Source organism: Camelus ferus, chromosome 1, assembly GCF_009834535.1.
Source record: "Camelus ferus isolate YT-003-E chromosome 1, BCGSAC_Cfer_1.0, whole genome shotgun sequence".
Taxonomy (NCBI): Eukaryota; Metazoa; Chordata; class Mammalia; order Artiodactyla; family Camelidae; genus Camelus; species Camelus ferus.
The window spans coordinates 71,644,643-71,662,855 of NC_045696.1; the positions used below are offsets into that span (position 1 = coordinate 71,644,643).

The following is an 18,213-nucleotide window of genomic DNA, read 5'->3' on the forward strand; positions in this document are numbered from 1 at the left end:
AGGCCTGAAATAAGCCATGATTCTGAAGGCAGCTGGGGCCTTCAGTATCCTCAGGAGGGCTGCCTGATGGAAGATTCTGGGAACCAGTGATGCTCTGTGACTGGCACAGCTGCAGCCCCTTTTGCTCAGCTCCCTCTGGGGAGCCTTGGACATGGGTTACTAGGTGCCCCCACAGTGAGCCTGCTGTTGCCCACACAGCATCTCACTTATCTTTGCATTTCTGTGTTTGATCTCAGTGTTCACTATTTTTAATCTTCAGGTATAGATTACATTCAATAAATTGTTCATATCTTAAGTGTACAGCTTGATGATTTTTTGCATATGTGTACAACCATGTAACCACCACCCAGATTAAGCTCTAGAACATTTGTGGCATCTCAGAATGCTCCTTCATGCCCTCCTCACGCAGAACCTCCCCAAGGGTAGTTACTACTCTAGCCATGTCACTATGGATTAGTTTTTTCTCATTTTTGAATTTCATATTGTTCTTGAGTTCCTACCAGTATAGGGATCTAAGTCTTAGGTTACAAAAAAAAGTACGACTTAACCTATTAGTTTTCTAACATTGAACCTAATCTCTATTCTGAGCTTCCCATTCTACCAGTGGCAGAAATTATAGTCAGCTTAATGACAACTCTCTTCAGGAAAGCCTTATCAATTCCAGATTCATGTTGCTTGTATAGTTCACAGTGCCAGAATATTATAGGAAGAAGCATCTGGCATGTTCTTACCATGGTCATTTGCATCACTGGTCTGCGGTGGCACCTGTTGGTGCATCTGTTTTCCCATTGGTCTCTCTCTTGATCATTGACCCCTTCCCCACTGGCATCAACTGAAAGTCCCCAGTCCCAGCTGGTTCTGGCCATCAGTCTTGCTGGTCACTTTGCATTCTCTTTGCCCTGTTTTCAAAGGCCTCTTCATCTACTTCCGCGTCCCTCTCAGGGGCACACAAGAACCACCCATGTCCTCTCCTATGCCAATCTACAGGAACTATAGGGAACTTGGAGCAGCTGCCATAGGCCCCCCTTTGTCTAGAAACAGCACACTCCAGTTTCTCTTTTGCTGCTGCTATAGGAGACTGCTGCTTTTCTGATTTCTTCTTCGCCGTCAAGGCACACATCCTTCTGTTCTCCCCACCACCACCTCTAAAGGGTTCCAGCATCCCCCTTGCTCTGGAGTTCCGGCCTGTATTGAGAGGTAGGCATCATCCCAGGGGCCCACACCTGCTTCTAACTCTATCACTAGACTCCCCCTTTCTCATCCCTCTTCCAGACCTGGGAACCGTTATCTCCTCCCGGGTGGGAAAAGCTGACTCATTGTCATCCATTCTCCTGTTTCTACTGTTTAGGCATAAACGTTATGCCTAAACTCTTTAGGATTCTGGATTCTGAAGCTCAGTGGGTCCAGTTATTACCACTAATTGGTGTTTCAAAACTTTTTCTAGAATAAGTTCTAAAAAGTGTATTTAGAAACTCAGAAGCCAAAATTGTCTTCTTTCATCTATTCTATCACCCTTCCCTGAGTAGGTAAGCCTGGAATGCTCTCACTGCTGCTTGCAGGTTGTGGAATAAGGAAGTGGGATGTGGGGTTTGGGTTGTAATGCAATCGACATTCTACCAGATTCTGACTTTTTCTGCTGCCTAGCTACCACAAAATTACAAAGCGTCTGCTGTGTGCAAGGTACTTTTTGAGAAGCTATCAGCGGGAAATAAAGATAAAAATTATAAATACAGATCACATTTAAGTAGTAATTTATTATTTTCTTTCCCCTATGTGATCCTGTTTGATATTGATGGTATTTCTGAGAGTGAGCATTACCCTCATTATGAGCCTGCAAGTTGGGTTTATTACTCCCAGTGTTCTCCAGACGAGGAGACTGTGGCTCAGGGAGAGTTCAGCTCATCAAGTGGTGGAGCTATGACCTGGGGTCTAAACCCAGAATTTCTGGCTCCTTTGCCTGCTTCCCTTTACTACCCTTGAAGCCTCAAAAACAAGGATTCCCACTGAGCTTCCAGACCCCAAGGAAGAATGTAGGAGTTGAGAAATTTCTGGCTCTGAAGGAGGTAGACTTCATAGAATGAATAAGAGCTCAGCAAGTGGCAGTTGGGCTGGGGTAAAAGTACTCCAGGCAGAGAGAACTTGTAAGCAAAGACAAGGTTTCACCTTCTCTACCTGCTACCCCACCTGTTGCAGCTGTCTGCATTCATCAGACGTCAGACATCAGGTCTGCAGACATCAACCATGTCCCAGGCACAATCATTATATTTAATCCTTACAGTGGTGTCCCTCCCTGGCCTCACCCTCTCCCTGGGCTGAGTCACTAAGCCCCAGCAGTGCCACTTGCCCCTTGAATCTTAGTGCGGCCCACATGTATCCCCTGTTGTACACTGCTGGCCTACTGGGATCCCCACTATGTCCTCGGGAACTCAGGGGCTCTGCTGCCTGAATCTCTACCAAACCTGCCACACCTTTGGGCACTGTTCCTCTCCTTTCCTGCTGGGTTCTATTCTGAGGTCAGTCACTTCCAAGTGCCTCTGTCCCCCAGCACCTGCTCCACCTCAGTGAGAGGGCCTTTTACAGGTCTCAGCTTCTTCCTTTCCTGCTTACCCTGTGGAGCTTTCAGGAACCAGCAGACCAAGCCTTGGTCTTGGCCAAGCCTACAGCAAGGATTGAAAGTCTGGAGGGAACAGAGGAAGTCCTGGGGGTGCAGGAGCATGCTCTCACAGAGTCTGAGGTGGGGCTTTGGCCCAAGAGAGACAGAGAGATAGGGGTGGAAAATTAGGATCATTGGTAATTTACAATTTATATGAAGACCCCTCTTTAATACCAATACAGATCCCATAAGAGAATGGCTTTACATTTAGTATCTATTGTCTGGGAAGAAAAAAATGGTGACAAAAATTTACAGTGTATTCCGAAACACTTTCAGATAAATTTGAATCTTATTAATCTCATCAACAACTAACACAGTCTTCACATATACTGATTTGTTAAGGCCTGAAGGTAAGAATATCAATGTCTTTGTAGACCCTTTGCAGGAACTCCAAGGCCACTTAGGAGCTATGGTCAATGGAATTCCTGATTAGGACCAAAATAGGACGTCACTTATTCTGGAGTGGATTTGAAAGATCCTCTAGTAAGATGTGAAATTACAGTGGTGAGGACTTTTAGGACCCCTGGTTCTGGAGAGCATAAAGGAAAGCAGAAGAGGGGCAGGGGAGAGGGGGAGCAGGGGTGCATTCTCTTTGAGGCAGACACTTCTCATGGGAACTACAGCCATGTTTCAAGTGGTTTCTTTGATTGTATTTTTAGCCTCCCTGTTCGAGAGTCAGGTGCCTGGCTGTGAACTTTTACTCATGTCCCCCCAAACAGGAAGTTGGCTGTCCGTTGCCATTATCTGTCATCACTTAGCTTTAATAAACAAGTTCATGTGTCATTGGGACAGACTGAGACAGAAAACTTACCCCAAAGTTCTAAATAATCTTGAATATGAAGAAGCAAAACCAAAATTTTTTTTAAAGAAAACAATTTCTTGTCCCCGTGACTGCCCTGTGCATCAGCAGTTTCCAAGCCATTGATTAGGATCCCATGATGCTGCCCCACACTCGAAAGTGTTTATTGCAGAATTTGGTGGCGGTGGAGGGGGGTGGATGTAGGCAGCTCGGAGACCTCTACCCACCCTCATAAGGCCTCCTCAGGCTCTGCTGGAATTTTGTTAGCTCGATGATGCAACAATTTCAAAGGCAGGGAGATGCTCAGTGAGCAGAATTAGCCGGGTGAACTCAACTATCATCTCTACCACCTACCAGCTGTCTGACCTTGGGCAATACACTTAACTCTTTGAATTCTCTATTTCCTACTCTGTACAAATGGTAATATTAATACCTACTTAAAATATATTCATTAAAATTAAAATTTATTCATTAAATAAAATAATGAATGGGAGAGTGTCTAGCATGGATCTTGGTACATGCTAGGTATCTGAAAAATATTTTCTTCCTCTCTCTTTCCTTCCCATCTTTCTCTTCTTTTGCCAGAGTTTGTGCTAGGTGCTGCTGTAAATAAAAACACAAGTATAACCGAGAGCCTTCCTTGAGATGCTTGGCTATAGTAAAAGGCAGACATGTAATCAGTGTTCTACGAAAAGGGCAAGTGAGTTGCCTGGTAGAGCCCGGAGAGGGGAGGAATTGATTTCATGTTGGGCAGTTGGAGAAGCCATGAAGGTGGAAGTGGCTTTTGATGAAGAACTTCATGAATAGGTAGGATTTCTCCACTTTTTTCTCTTCCCTTCTCTTCCATTCCCCTTTTCTTCTTAATCAATTATCGACCTAGAATTTAAAATGTCTAGAGGCACAGAAGCCTCAAAGAACAGTCTGATTAAGACCCTGGCTCTGTGTCCTTCTGGTCCTTTAGGCTGACTCTCCCACTTGTGTTGGCACTGTCCTCAGGTGGATGGATACCAGAGAGCAACGCACAGTGTCTCTGGCAAATGTAATTCCCAGAAAAATGTCACATGTGCAAACAAATGTTTGTATACAATGTAGGGGCTCATAGACTCTCTGGAGCCCATCTGTTAGTCCCAGATTTAACAACTCTGAATGAAGAAAACAACCCTGTGTAGACATAGTGATGGCCGTGGTACTCACTTCTTCCTCCTTTTCAAGGCAAGTTTAAAAGAAGACTTCTAACTTGCAGTTGGAGTGAGCTGTACCAAGTCCTTTCTTTAAAAGTGGGGCTCTAGAGTCAAACTTGCTTGGGTGAGGAGAGCAGAATTTTAGCAGGTAGTAGTGAGGGAGAAAGGTGGTCCTGATGGAGGAAATGGTGTGAGCAAAGAAAGGCACGGTGACAGGTGAGCTTAGGGCTATTTGGAGAAGGTGAGTAGACAGGTGTGACTCCATCAGAGAGAGTCCTGGTGCTGACTTAGCACCACATTGGGTATGGCTCAGGGGGTAAGGGTGGGACTTTCTTCAGTCTAGGCAGTGGACTCACTGAATTCTGTTATACAACACTTGTCATAGCTATAATTGTACACTTTCTGTGTGATTATTTTTTTCCTGCCTGCCTCCCCCACTGGCCTGCCTTCTCTGATGAACACAGGCACTGTGTCCCTTTCTGCTCCCTTCTGTACCCCCAGCCCTGATTGAAGGCCTATAACCTAACAGATGCTCAATACTTATTCTGGAAAATTACAGGTGGATGAATGGATGAATGAACAGTTTCTGAGTTGGGGGAGATATGCCTGGGTCACTGTTTCTCACAAACGTGAGCTTTGGTACTTAATTTTATTCTCCTTCCTGGTTCCCGTCTTTGCTCATCAGTGGTCATTACGCAGGGGTAGGAACTGGCATCTTGTTGGCCAGCCCTTCCTGGGTCTGTGCAGATCAGACTATCTGAGCTCTCCGGTGAAGTGTTCAAATCATGTTTGGCCTCTGCCAAGCCCTTGTCCTATGCACACACACTATTCGACCAGAGGCAATTTGAATTAATGTAAAAACATGCATTTTTAGAATCAGATAAGACTGTTTCAAATTTTAGCTCTACTTCTCATTATAAGTTATGTCTCTGAAGAAATGACTTCACTTCTCTGAATCTGTTTTCTCATCTATAAAACAGGTATGATAATAAATATCTACTTTATAGTGTTGCTGTGAGTATTAAATGCACTGGTTAACATAAAGGGGCTGGCACATAGCAAGTGCTCTTTATTTTATTTTCTATATTTTATTTTGTTTTCTCATTGTGTACTCGATATTACCAGAAAGTGTTTATTTTATTTAATTTTTTTCAATTTTAAAAGTAACTTCATGCTCTGTGTAGAAAACTTGGTCTATGCAGCAAAGCCTAAAAAAACAAATTAATAACTTTATCTATAAAACTGAATTGAGATAACCACTATTATTAGCATTTTGATGTGTTTACTTCTAGTTTTTTCTCTATTCATGAGAAGTTTTATTTATTTTAAATAGGAGGGGTTACAAAAAGGTAAACAATGCAAAGCAATTCTCCCTCTCTCCCCTGACCCTGGCCATCCGTTCCCTTCCCGGGGGCAACCACTGTTACCAGGTTCTTGGGTGGCCTCCCGGAGAGAGTCTACATATTTAGCAAGTCACTGATTTTCACATCATCGTTCTCTCATGCAAATGCTGGCAAGGTGTACCTGCTGTTTTCCTCTGGAGGCTGCCACCTAAGTGAGTTCCCTTTCAGCCCTCATAGATGTCTCTGTGGGCAGAACCACAAGGTCTCTGGTCACAGGCTCCGAGGGCTCAGCGAGGCTTGGTCTCGGGTGTATATTTTTACTCTTTGAACTGAAAATCTGCAAACAAGCGAACAGGTGTTAGAGTTCTCAGTCCCAACTGCCTCCCCAGCTGCTCATGCGGGGAGCAGATCTGCAGGCGGTTGGGGCTGGCAGACGGGGGTCTGAAGCAGAAATTAGGCTTTCTCCAACGCTGACCCTCGGGTCAATGGCTCTACACTGACAATTGAGAACTGTGGTCTGATGTGGGAAGATAATATTTTGCAGTTGGGATTGATCCCCGCAATCAAGGGTGTGTGTCTCCTGGGATTCTTGGAGTGAAGGACAAAGCCTAAGTCAATATGGTCCCCTCTAAGACCAGTCCTGCCCCCTCCCTTCAGGCCCCACAACCCTGGCACCCCCAGCTCCTGCCATTAGTTTCTCCTCTGCAGGCTGCACCCCACCCTGATCAGGTCAGTCTGTCTTTACTCTCACCAGGCCCTGTCTTCAGACCAGTCCTCCCCACCAGGCCCTCCTGACCTCTCTGCTTCCACTTTCCATCCTTCCTCTAATTGATCAAACCAGGAACCCTGAGAACTTGATCTTCTAAGGGGCTCAGTGGACAAGTTGGAGAGGATGGAGTTTGGACTCATTAAAAGCTACTCTCCAGGGAAGCAGCAAATAAGAATGAACTGGTGCATTTGAGACACCTCATCTGTAAAATAAGTATTAAATAATATAATGGATATGACAGGGCTTGCTTCGTAAGCTGTAAAGTGCTGTATGTATGTATGTAAAGTCTTATGAGGGTGATGGTAATTTAAAAATAAGACATGAAGCTGATCAATGTTACAAATCAATTTTTCATTATTAAACTGTTACTTATTCATTATAGAGGATTTATAAAGTATATAAATAAACAAAATAAGAAAAATTCTCATAGTTTTATTGGAGCAAGTAGTGCCTCATATTATTTATACAGTATATTCCATCCATTCCTATGGGACTCTTTCTGTGGGAGGATTATTGTTGCCTTGACAACAAATTTTTCCGTGTGACTTATTCTGGCCAGTTAAGTGTGGAAATGGCATGTGCCACCTCTGAGCAAAAGTGTCAGGAGCCTTTGTGTGGTTCTGCCATCTTTTTTCTCCTTCTGTCACTAGACAAGCACATCTAGGTTTAAGGGCTTTTCCATCATCCTGGGTCTTAGAATGAAGAGTCCTGTGCAGGACACGTAATGTATGAAACATTTATGGTTGTAAGCCCCTGACATTTGGGGGTTGTTTGTTACTGCAGCATGATTTGTCCTAAGATACCTGATACACAGAGAGACAACGACTATAATATTTTGGTTTATATCCTTCAGTCTTTTTTTCTATGCCTATATTCTATATATTTTTCTTTATAAAAATAGGATCATAATGTATGTGTGTTTTTGCGAAGTGCTTTCTCATTTCACCTGCAAATATTTCAATATCTAGCTCCAAAACATGAGTCTTCTTTAAATATAACCACAACACCATTACCACAACTAAAATTAATAATAATTGCTTCATATCACCAAATGTTGGCCATTATAAACATTTCTCTGACTTTTAAAATTATTTTGTTTGTTTATTTATTTATTTATTTATTTAAATTATTTTGTTTAAATCAGGGGCCCAAATAAGGTCCCTATTTCGTTGTAGGTTTTCCCTCCCTGCCCCCACCACTGTCTCTCTCTCTCTCCCTCTTTTGACGTATTTGTTTTGCTTGTATTGTTTGTTTTCTGAGGGGAAGGTAATTAGGTTTCTTCATTGATTTCCAGTTGGAGGAGAAGGTACTGGGGATTGACCTATTGGGTGTTGAGCGTGCGCTCTACCACTTGAGCTACACCCTTCCCCCTCTTTGGATGTATTTGTTGAAGAAACTGAACTGGTTGTTTTGGAGAATTTCCCCCAGTCTGGGTTTTGCTGATTGTATTCCCATGGCATCATTCAGCATATTCCTCTTTTCCCTATGTTTCCTGTAAATTGCTGATTAAATCTGACACTTGATCAAGATTCAGTGAATGGATTTTTAAACTCAATACATTATGAACATTTTCCATATCATTTAATATTCTTCTACAACTTGCTTTCATAATGACCGTGGAGCTGTCAAAAATATGAATGTATTTTCATTTATTTACCTGGTCCCCTCTGTGGGTCACCTAGGTTGTTTCTAAATTTTTGCTACTACCTACAACTTCACTGATCAACCTCCTATTGACTAGTCACTTTCTGGCCTGATTTTACCGCCCTTCTGTTCTTCAGTTCCTGCGGATGGTGGATGCCTGTGCCAGCTTCCTCACAGAAGCCTTGAACCCAGAAAACTGTGTTGGAATACTGAGGCTGGCAGACACACACTCCTTGGACAGTCTAAAGAAGCAAGTTCAAAGTTACATCATCCAGAACTTTGTGCAGATTCTGAACTCCGAGGAGTTCCTTGAACTTCCCGTGGACACTCTGTACCACATCTTGAAGAGTGATGACCTTTATGTGACAGAGGAGTCTCAGGTGTTTGAGACTGTGATGAGCTGGGTCCGGCACAAACAGTCAGAACGGCTCTGCTTGCTTCCCTACATCCTGGAGAACGTGCGCTTGCCGCTTCTGGACCCGTGGTACTTTGTGGAGACGGTGGAAGCAGATCCTCTCATCAGGCAGTGCCCAGAGGTCTTCCCGTTGCTCCAGGAAGCCAGGATGTACCACCTTTCTGGCAATGAGGTGAGCTGATTTTGAGAGACACTGTATATAACTAGTGAAGTGAAGGATTATCAGACCTCACAAAGATAGAGATGTGACTGGCTCACAAATCCTTAGGGCACTGAGGAGCAGATGCTATATGTTGATAGTTTCAGTCAGGCAGTTCTGTGGATTTCTGATCTGTAAGTTGGGGATGATACCACATTGTAAACAGCTACTGAGAGAATTAGGTGAGGTCTGGAAATCACCCAGCACTGTGCCTGGCTCATCCTTCCTCTTTCCAGTTGTGTAAGGGCGGGACTTTGTTGGGGAGTTGTGCACATGAAGGCAGTGTGCCCTGTCCAGTCGCATCCCACAGGCTGCTCCTTTCCTGGTTTGCCCACTCAGGGGAAACCTTGAGTCTCTTGGGTCTACTCTGACATCACCTAGGTTCAGACTCATATTTCCTTCCTGAGTTTCTGAAAATTCCTCAAAACTCACCTTCCTGTCGCCCGTCTGGCCTCTGACCAGTTCATTCAGCAGCTGGATGATCTAAAACTCAAGCCTAATCATTTCGCTCCTGGGCTTAGCCTCTTCACTGGCTCCCCACCACTTTTAGGATAAAGCCCACACTTCTGCCTGAAATCCCAGAGCCTGGCCTCCTGCTTTGCTGTTCTAGTGTCATCTCCAACCTCTCTCTCCTGCCACATCCTAATGCACTGCTTGTCGTTCCCCAGAGTGGACTTGCTTTTTCAGCCTTCAGACTAATGCGGGTGCTGTTCAAATGCCTTTTTCCTCTTCTTCATCTAGTTAACTTCTGCTCCAGCTTCAAAACTCAGTTCAAGCATCACTTTCTCTGGAGGCCCCTCTCATTCTCATAGCACCTGGTACATTGCTGTATCATAGCACCAACTACTGCGTGTTAACTATTGAATTTCTCATCAGTACATATATCTAGACTGGGAGCTTGTTGTGGCAGGAAGTGTGTCTCATTGGACTTTTCATCCAAACCCTAGGAGAGTCTCTGGTATATAGTAAGTGATTGGCTAGTATTTGCTGAGTGAATAAATGGGTACCAAGATGATGAATACACATATCGTTTGGATCTACCCAGTTCTCCTTAACACTTCCTAATGAAACATTCTATTTAGAACTTTATCAAGACAAGCATAAGTTTAGTGAGAGGAACAAAACAATCAGGAAGTAGTGCCATAGGGACACTTTGTTAAGTTTACATGAGCACCCACACATGTACACCAATGTACAACAGTTCTGGGGTTGGCTACCAAGCCTTCTTCATTAGGCCAGCGGTAGAAATCTTAACCAAAATAGCTTAGAAATTGTCTTTCTGAGGCCCTTGGTTGCCTTCTCCTTTTCTGTATGTTTTTTCTAGTTCTGTGTTGTCCGCAGATCCAGTGTCATTTATTTACAAACACTTCCTTAAATATTTGGTGGGATTTTTTAGTGATGCTATCAGAACCAGGAGTTTTCTTTGTGAGAAGGTTTTAAACTACAAATTGCATTTCTTTAATAGATATATAGATATAGGGGAGATATTCAGGTTATCGGTTTCTTCTAGAATGGTCTTTGGTAGTTTGTATCTTTCAAAGACTTTTTCCATTTCATAGACTTGCTGAACTTACTGGCATAGAGTTATCCATGGGATTCCCCTATCATTCTTTTTGATATCTGTAGAATCTGTAGTGATGACACATCTCTCTTTCCAGGTATTGGTAATTTGTATCTCCTCTTCCCCCCCCCTCCCCGATCATTTTGACCAGAGGTTTATCAATTTTATTGATTTTTCTCAAAGAACCAGCTCTGGTTTCACTTGATTTTCTCTATTGTTTTTATATTTTCTATTTCATTTATTTCTCCTTTTATCTCGATTAATTCCTTTCTTCTGCTTACTCTGGGTGTAATTACTTTCTTCTTTTTCTAGTTTCTTAAGGTAGAGATTGAGGGCATTGATTTGAGACCTTTATTTTTTCTAATCTTGTCATTAGTACTATAAAATTTCCCCTAAGTGCTACTTTAACAGCATCCCGTATATTTTAATATGCTATGTTTTCATTTGTCACAAATAAATCCCAAACACCAATTATATGCCAGATATGGCACCAGGGACCAAAAAACAGTGTCTGCCTTACTAAACTGATGGTCTTTCAGAGAAGATAGAACACTCAGCAAATGAAGGGTGATGAGTAGACTGATGGAGGAAGACCAGAAAACCACGTGGGTCCTGTGCTGGCTGTGTGGGTCACTGGCAGTGGCTCAGCACTGGGAAAGCCCTCATATTCTTGAAGACAAGTTCAAATCTCTGCAACTACTCTCAGTTTAGTATTTAAAGTACAGAATCTTGATCAACTATATTTCCAGCATTCTTGCTATTTCTGTTTCAGCTTCCATTTCCTAGCTCCCTGAAATGCAGGTGATAAAGGCTTTCCTCTTAAATAAAATGTCTCTACCATATCTTCTGCAAAATGAAATATCTGCTCTGCCTTTTATATTTGCAATGGGGTGGAAGAGGGGGAGTAGGATTATAAGCTTTGGATTTAGGAGGAGCGAGAATTCTGGTAACTGAAAAATTCTCCAGTGTCAGGAATTTGGGCTTGTAGTCAGGTGAATCTGGGCTTTAAACGTGACTGCCCAGTTTACCTACAGTGTGACCTTGGGCCAGTTACTTGGCTGCTCTAAGGCTCAATCCTGACTTGTAACATGGGGATGATAATACCTACCAACTGACAGAATTGTTCTGAGAATTAAATAAGATAATGAATGAGGTGAGTTAGCACAATGTCGGACACAGAGTAAGTGCCCCACAAATAAAGACTGTTCTTAATCTCCCTCAGTTCCTTTGTGCTGCTCTATCTCCCACAACCAAGGGTTTTCTTTCTCTGAGGCTAAAGTCTCTCTTTTCATTGTTTCCTGATTTTTTGCTGCCTTATTGCCTCATATCCTGTTCAGGGTACTTTCTGACCCTCATTTTATAACCTGGGTAACCGAACCAAACAACCACTGTGATCTCTGTGTTGGGTTTCATTGCCAGTTGATTCCCTGAAGCTCCCTATCTTCTCACTGCTTTTATGATCTTAGGTTTATTCCTGATGACACTGGTGTAAGCCTGAGGATACTCTGTGAATATGTTTCTCCTCCTAACCTTTATTTCCCAAACTTTAACCCTGCTTGTCCTATTATTATCTCTCCCTTTTAACCTTGTGCCTCCTCTAAGCTCATGGAGGTGGTGACAAAGGGAAATTTTAGAACCCTAAAAGCAAATGTCAATTTATATTTGATTTAGGAGTAGTAGCTGGTACCTTCAGTGGGAGAGGTCTTTTGGGCCAGAGAAAGTTACTCCTTCATTTCATTGCCACCCAAGTTTCCAGGAAGCAACTTGATCTATAACAAAGATTACTCTATGTGTGGTGTCTAGGAGGCTCACTCCTGAGGACAGAAGGGCAGAAACTCACCCTTGAGGACAGCTTTGTTGAAGCAGTATGGTTACTTCTGTTTGGTCCTCTTCTTAAAGCTCTGTGGACAATGAGTAGTCAGTAAGGTGCAACTGTTTGCTCTATTTTTAACAACTTGAAACCTGTTAGGCCTGATTATTGCATGCAGTTCATTGGCAAACAGTTCCCTGTGTCTGCAATGAACTTGCACATCTCTGACTTCAGATTGGCACTTGTCATGCTTTTGGGGTTAATATTTCGCAAAGTATAGCAGAACTTACAATTTGGTAATGGTGCCACCACTTGGCAGTTCTGTGGTGCCGAGTTACAAGGCAGGTCTCAATACCCAGCCAATGCCATCAACTAGATGACTGAATCAGTTATCTATTGCTGTGCAATGAATTATCCCAAAACAGCAGTTTTAAACAACAAATGTTTATTATTAAACAGGTGTCAGGAGTCTAGGAGTGATTTAGGTGGGTGGTTCTGGCTCAGAGTCCCTTCTGAAGCTACTATTGGCTGGGGCTGCAGTCATCTCAAAGCTCAAGGTGGGCTGGAGAACTCTTCCAGGCTCACTCCCATGATTATAGACAGGTGTCACTTCCTTGTTAGTTGTTGGCTGGAAGCCTCTCCACAGCAGCTGGTTTCTCCCAGAGCAAATGACCCAAGAAAGACAGAGAGCCATCAAGATGGAAGCCGTAGCACCTTCATAACTTAATTTCAGAAGTAGTTTATTGTCACTACTGTATTCTACTGGCATAGAGACTGACCCAGGAACAATGTGGAGGGAACAACATAGGATGTAAATGTCAGGAAGTGGGGATTGCTGGAGCCATTGTGGAGGCTGCTTACCACAATGATCTAGACTGGAAAAAATCTTTATCAGGTTCTGGGTTACCTAGCTTGCCCATTCACTCATTCATTCATTCAGCCAACATTTATGGAAACTCACAATCTCCAGGCACTGTTCTTGGTGCCGAGAATCCATTAATGAAAAGGGCTGTTCCTTACATCAGGGATATTAGAGTACGTTACATGGAGAGTGAAAAGTGCTGTGATGTGGGGAAATTCAAGACTGTGGTAACATGTGTGAAAAGGCAAGAATGGCTTCCTGGACAAAAGAACAAAGTGACATTGAAAATAATGTCAAATGGCTTACAGGGTAAGTGGTGGGGAAGTGATGTGGGAAACTGAGGGCAGATACTATGGGGAGATCCAGAAAGCAGACAGGAATGCAGAGGTCCAGTTGGTGGGAGGAGAGTCTTCCGTGAGCCAGGACTCAGGACCAGGATGCCAGCCCCAGGAGATGGAGTAAGATCATGGCTAGTCTGGTCTCCTGCTAGTCAGCAGGCTATTGATGCAGGGGAGCAGGCATTGTGAATAAGATGGGGGCTTCAGAGGAGAGGCCGAGGCCTGGCTCTCGGAACTCGAGTAAGGATCGCAGGGAACCAGTTCTGGGAATTTAGTGCTGCCCTCTAGGCATCACTCTACAATCCCTAAATACCCCCTGAAGGAGGACCAGGTTGGTGCTGGAGGTTGTACCTTAGCTGTCAGGAAGGGAGGTTTCAGGGCAGGAACCAGGGCTGGTAGCTGGGGGTAGAAATCGCAGAGTGGCAAAGTTTGTCTTTGATGCCAACTCATTGCTCAGTCCTCTCCTACCAGCTTGGTATTCTCAGAGTGCCTCCATCTTCCAGACTACCCCTCCCACCCTTGCCTCGCCTTTCTGCTGTCAGTGCCCTCAGGCCCAGCCCATTGCCCAGGATTTGTCCTGCCACACACATCCCCACTCCTTTTAGCTGACCCACAAAGGACAGCCCTGCCACAGACTTTACGGCCACGGTCCAGCCTCAAGAATTGAGGATGCAAAATTTACTGTATCTGATTCTTTGATTCTTATTGGAAAATAGAGATTGAGTGTTAGCTGGTCTGATTACATGTGACCTTTTATTGGATTCACCAACTATGGGCTCAGTCTTTGCAACTGTAACCTGTTTGTCACCATCTATGGGCAAGACCAAAATTCCACAGTCTGTGTTAGGTCAGATTAACCTTGTAGGAAAAAGTAACTGCTTTGGCCATGTGGGAAATGGGTGCTGCCTCTCTGTCTCCCATCAGCACACCTGTGGAACCTTCCCCATCAAGCCCAAGGATGGATGGAACCAGGAGGAGGGCAACTCTCACTTTTCCTTAATAATGTCAGTATGACACCTCCCATTGCTCCTACCACCGTGACTAGCTATTGAAGGCCGAGTGTGTGCCAGGTGCTCTGCTTGTCCCTCATGAATGCGCAGATGACCTGGTGCCATAGGAGTGATTATAGGCCTTTACAGAAATTGTGTTGCTTCTCCAAGGTCACATGACCACAGGTGATGGAAGCAGCATGGAACTCTGGTGTATTGGACTCCAAATCTCTGCTTTTTCATTTGAGTTCAGATATCTGTGGTGTGGATTTCTTCACTTGTCCAAGACTCCGAAGGGTCAATACTTGATGTTGGTACCCAGTCCCCCAACCTCCCTGCCACATGCTGCTCCCTTTTGGTTCTTTTCTCCTAAGTCTCTGGATGCTCTTGTGTGCGTGCTGTCAGAACTTCTCTTCCAGAAGAAGCCTGGTAGTGAACAAAGTCTGGGATTTCAAGAAATTGGAACCAAGGGGGAGTGGAAGGTGGCCAGAATGAAGTTCCAGGATTCAGTGCTTCTGACCAGGCTAGAGGGAAGAAGCAGGAAGTATATTTGATGGTAGACAGACTTGAACTTCTTAAAAAGTAGCAAAATCTACAACAGACAATCTTTATTGAGTACCTTTCTACATCAGGCCCGGTGCCAAGCACACTAAGTATATTATCATTTAATCCTCATGACAAACTATGAGGTTGTTACCACTAAAATCTCCTTTCTACAGATGATGAAACTGAGGCTCAAGGAGGTGAAGTCACATGGTCAGACGGTAGCAGAATTGGGAATTGGGCTCTGCTTCTCTGGCTCCAGAGCCTGAGCTCCAAACCACTGTGCCATTCTGCCTTTATGGACTCCCATTGGTTTTCCAGATCATTTCAGAGCGCACCAAGCCCAGGATGCATGAGTTCCAGTCTGAGGTGTTTATGATCATCGGTGGCTGCACAAAGGACGAACGGTTTGTGGCAGAGGTAACCTGCCTGGACCCCCTGAGGCGCAGCCGCCTGGAGGTGGCCAAGCTGCCCATGACAGAGCACGAGCTGGACAGTGAGAATAAGAAGTGGGTGGAATTTGCATGCGTGACATTAAAAAATGAGGTCTACATCTCAGGTAAGCAGGAGCCACATGATGCCTAAGCCTAAGCCAGCCCCCAAAGGCACGACGTGTTTTCCTGAGTGAGAGCCAGGCAACCATCCTAGAAGAATTACTGTGGATGACACTGAGCTAGCAACGACTGGGTCAGGATATGGAAACCAAGAGCTCAGGTGGTCTTATCGTGCAGAATGAGTTATTACTGAGTGAACCCTAACCCTTGGGCAGTATCGTACTAGGAACTGGGGGTGCAGGCAGACAGGCTCAGGCCTTCATGGAAAAGGAAGAAGGAAAGTGATACTGGAGTTTATTCAGTGTCTGCTAAAGGCATCGGACACTAAGCTAGGCACTGGGAATGCAGTAATGAATCAGAACGTCTGCTCTTCCCTCCAAATCTGACTCTTCCCCTCAAGTTTATTAAATCTTGCTTTCGGATGTTCCAGTAGCACCCAGCACTTTTTCGTTGCTTAATTATTTATGACTACTCTATGCCTCTTTCCCATAAGTCATTAAATTCCATGGGTCAACTCTGTATTCCCAATACCTAGCACTTTGTCTGGCCACATAGTAAATGCTCAGTAAATATCTATTAAATAACACAGTGTCTACCATCCTCTCAGCATGGTAGGTGAATTTATACTTTGGTAGCATTTATTCATTTGCCTTTCACATCAACTCTGTAAGGTAGGTGATTTTAATCTCTAGGTTACAAAGGGAGAACACTGAGGTTCAGAAAGGTATGGGACGTACCTTAGGTCACACACTAGTAAGTGTCAGGTAGGATTCCAATCCAGGTTCTCCAAGTCTCGTGCTTTCCCCATGACATCAAAAGCCACCCAGCTCTTCCTGAGGCACCAAGCGAAAAGACGAATATCCTTCCCCTCTCTTGGAGGCTTTCTCTCATCTGAACTTATTTGGAGAAGAGCTTCTTCCCAGAGCTGGGCTCCTCCAAAATAAAGGGCAGGTCAGTTCTTCTTTGAATATATTAATACCATAGATTAGGTTTTAGCTTTCTTTTATCTTGTAGAAATATTTTTGATATTTGTGGAAGATTCAAGCAATATGGGGAGCATAAAGTAAGATATGGCAGTTTCTCTGTGCATTTACAGTCCTGTATGTCTTAATTTTTTCACCAAAATAATTTTATTTTGTCTTAGAGTAAATAATGTCCGCTGCTGTAACAAATTCTAAATCTCAATGAATCACCACAATAGTATGTGGGGGTTGGGGGAATGGACCTGCTCCATTCAGTCATTCAGGGACCCACACCCCTTCTATATGATGATGTGGCTATTTCCACAGGTGGCCTTCAAGCTTGAAGCATTTGAGGAAAAGAGAGAAACTGAATAAGTTGAGAAGGCACACCTGCTCACAACAGCCTCAGCCCGGATCTGAGGCATTGGTTCTGCTCACATTCTATTGGCGAAAACCAGCCACCTGCCCTCTCTCCCCCCACCACCCACCATGCAGCCAGGCTGGGAAATGTAGTTTAGCATGTGCCCAGGAGGAAAAGCCAGGTTTGGTCCATCTTTGCCACAAACACTACACATGTTATTTTATTCTACAGCTTATCACTCCCCCATCTTCAATTAGTTGTTGCCTTTTAAAAAGTGATACAAGCAACACATGAAAGTATGTTTGTTATACACAGTTAAATCAACAGAAATGTGTATTCAATTAACAGTATATTCTGGACGTCATTACATGTTGGTATAATGGATCTATTATATGTGTTAAGTGACACAACACATGTAAAGCACACCACGATCCCAAGTGCATGGTGAGAGCTCAGCAGTGATAGTTGTCATTCTCAGTATTGTGAGCATCTTTATTTCACTCTTTCACCAGCTGTAGGGCTGTCTATTGAATGAATGAATTATGATTGTTTTTACCTTTTATTTTCCCACTTTTCAGTATAGTGCAGTAGGCATTTTAATACACATATATTTATGAAATTTTGCTGCTATGTGGAGAGATTCCTGGAAGTGGTCACAAGATGTGTAAATTTAGAATTTTTGTAGATATTGCTAAATTGTCCTTCAAAAACTTTGTCCCAATTTACAATTCAGCCAATGATGAATGACAGTGTCCATTTTTACAGCCTTGTTAGCATTTTTTATTATCAGTCAATTACATTTTTAATAGACTAGAACGTTTAAATTTACACTCTTGGATTGTTATTGAGGTTGAGGATATTTTCATACACATATTACTTAAATGTATCTTTTTTTTTGTTTTGTTAAATTGTTGGTTCCTACACTTTGTTTTTCTATTGGTTGTTTGTCTTTTTCCTATTACTTTTTTAGTATCCTTATTATATATCCTTTGCAATTTGTGTAGAAAATACTTTCTCTCAAGCAGTGATTGTCTTTTAAATTTGATTTATATTTTGTGTAGTAACTTTCTTTTCTATATGATTCTAGGTTTCATGTTATGTTTAGAAAGACCCTCCCCAACCCGAGATCATTAACATCTTATTCTATATATTCTCCAGTTACTTTTATAGCATTTACATTTACATTTTAAGTGTAATGTGAAATAGGGATCTAACTTTTCTCTAAATAAA

General features: G+C 43.2%; 1 protein-coding gene across 2 annotated transcripts in view; it reads left to right on the plus strand.

Moving 5' to 3' along the window:
• The window catches only part of KLHL6 (kelch like family member 6), a 58,268-nt gene that overhangs the window by 29,046 nt on the left and 11,009 nt on the right, over positions 1 to 18,213 (plus strand). For both annotated transcript variants that reach the window (XM_006187588.3, XM_032483514.1), the window contains exons 3-4: positions 8,527 to 8,976; positions 15,428 to 15,665. In XM_006187588.3, coding sequence (XP_006187650.1) covers positions 8,527 to 8,976; positions 15,428 to 15,665 — 688 coding nt within the window. The remainder of the gene's footprint in view (positions 1 to 8,526; positions 8,977 to 15,427; positions 15,666 to 18,213) is intronic.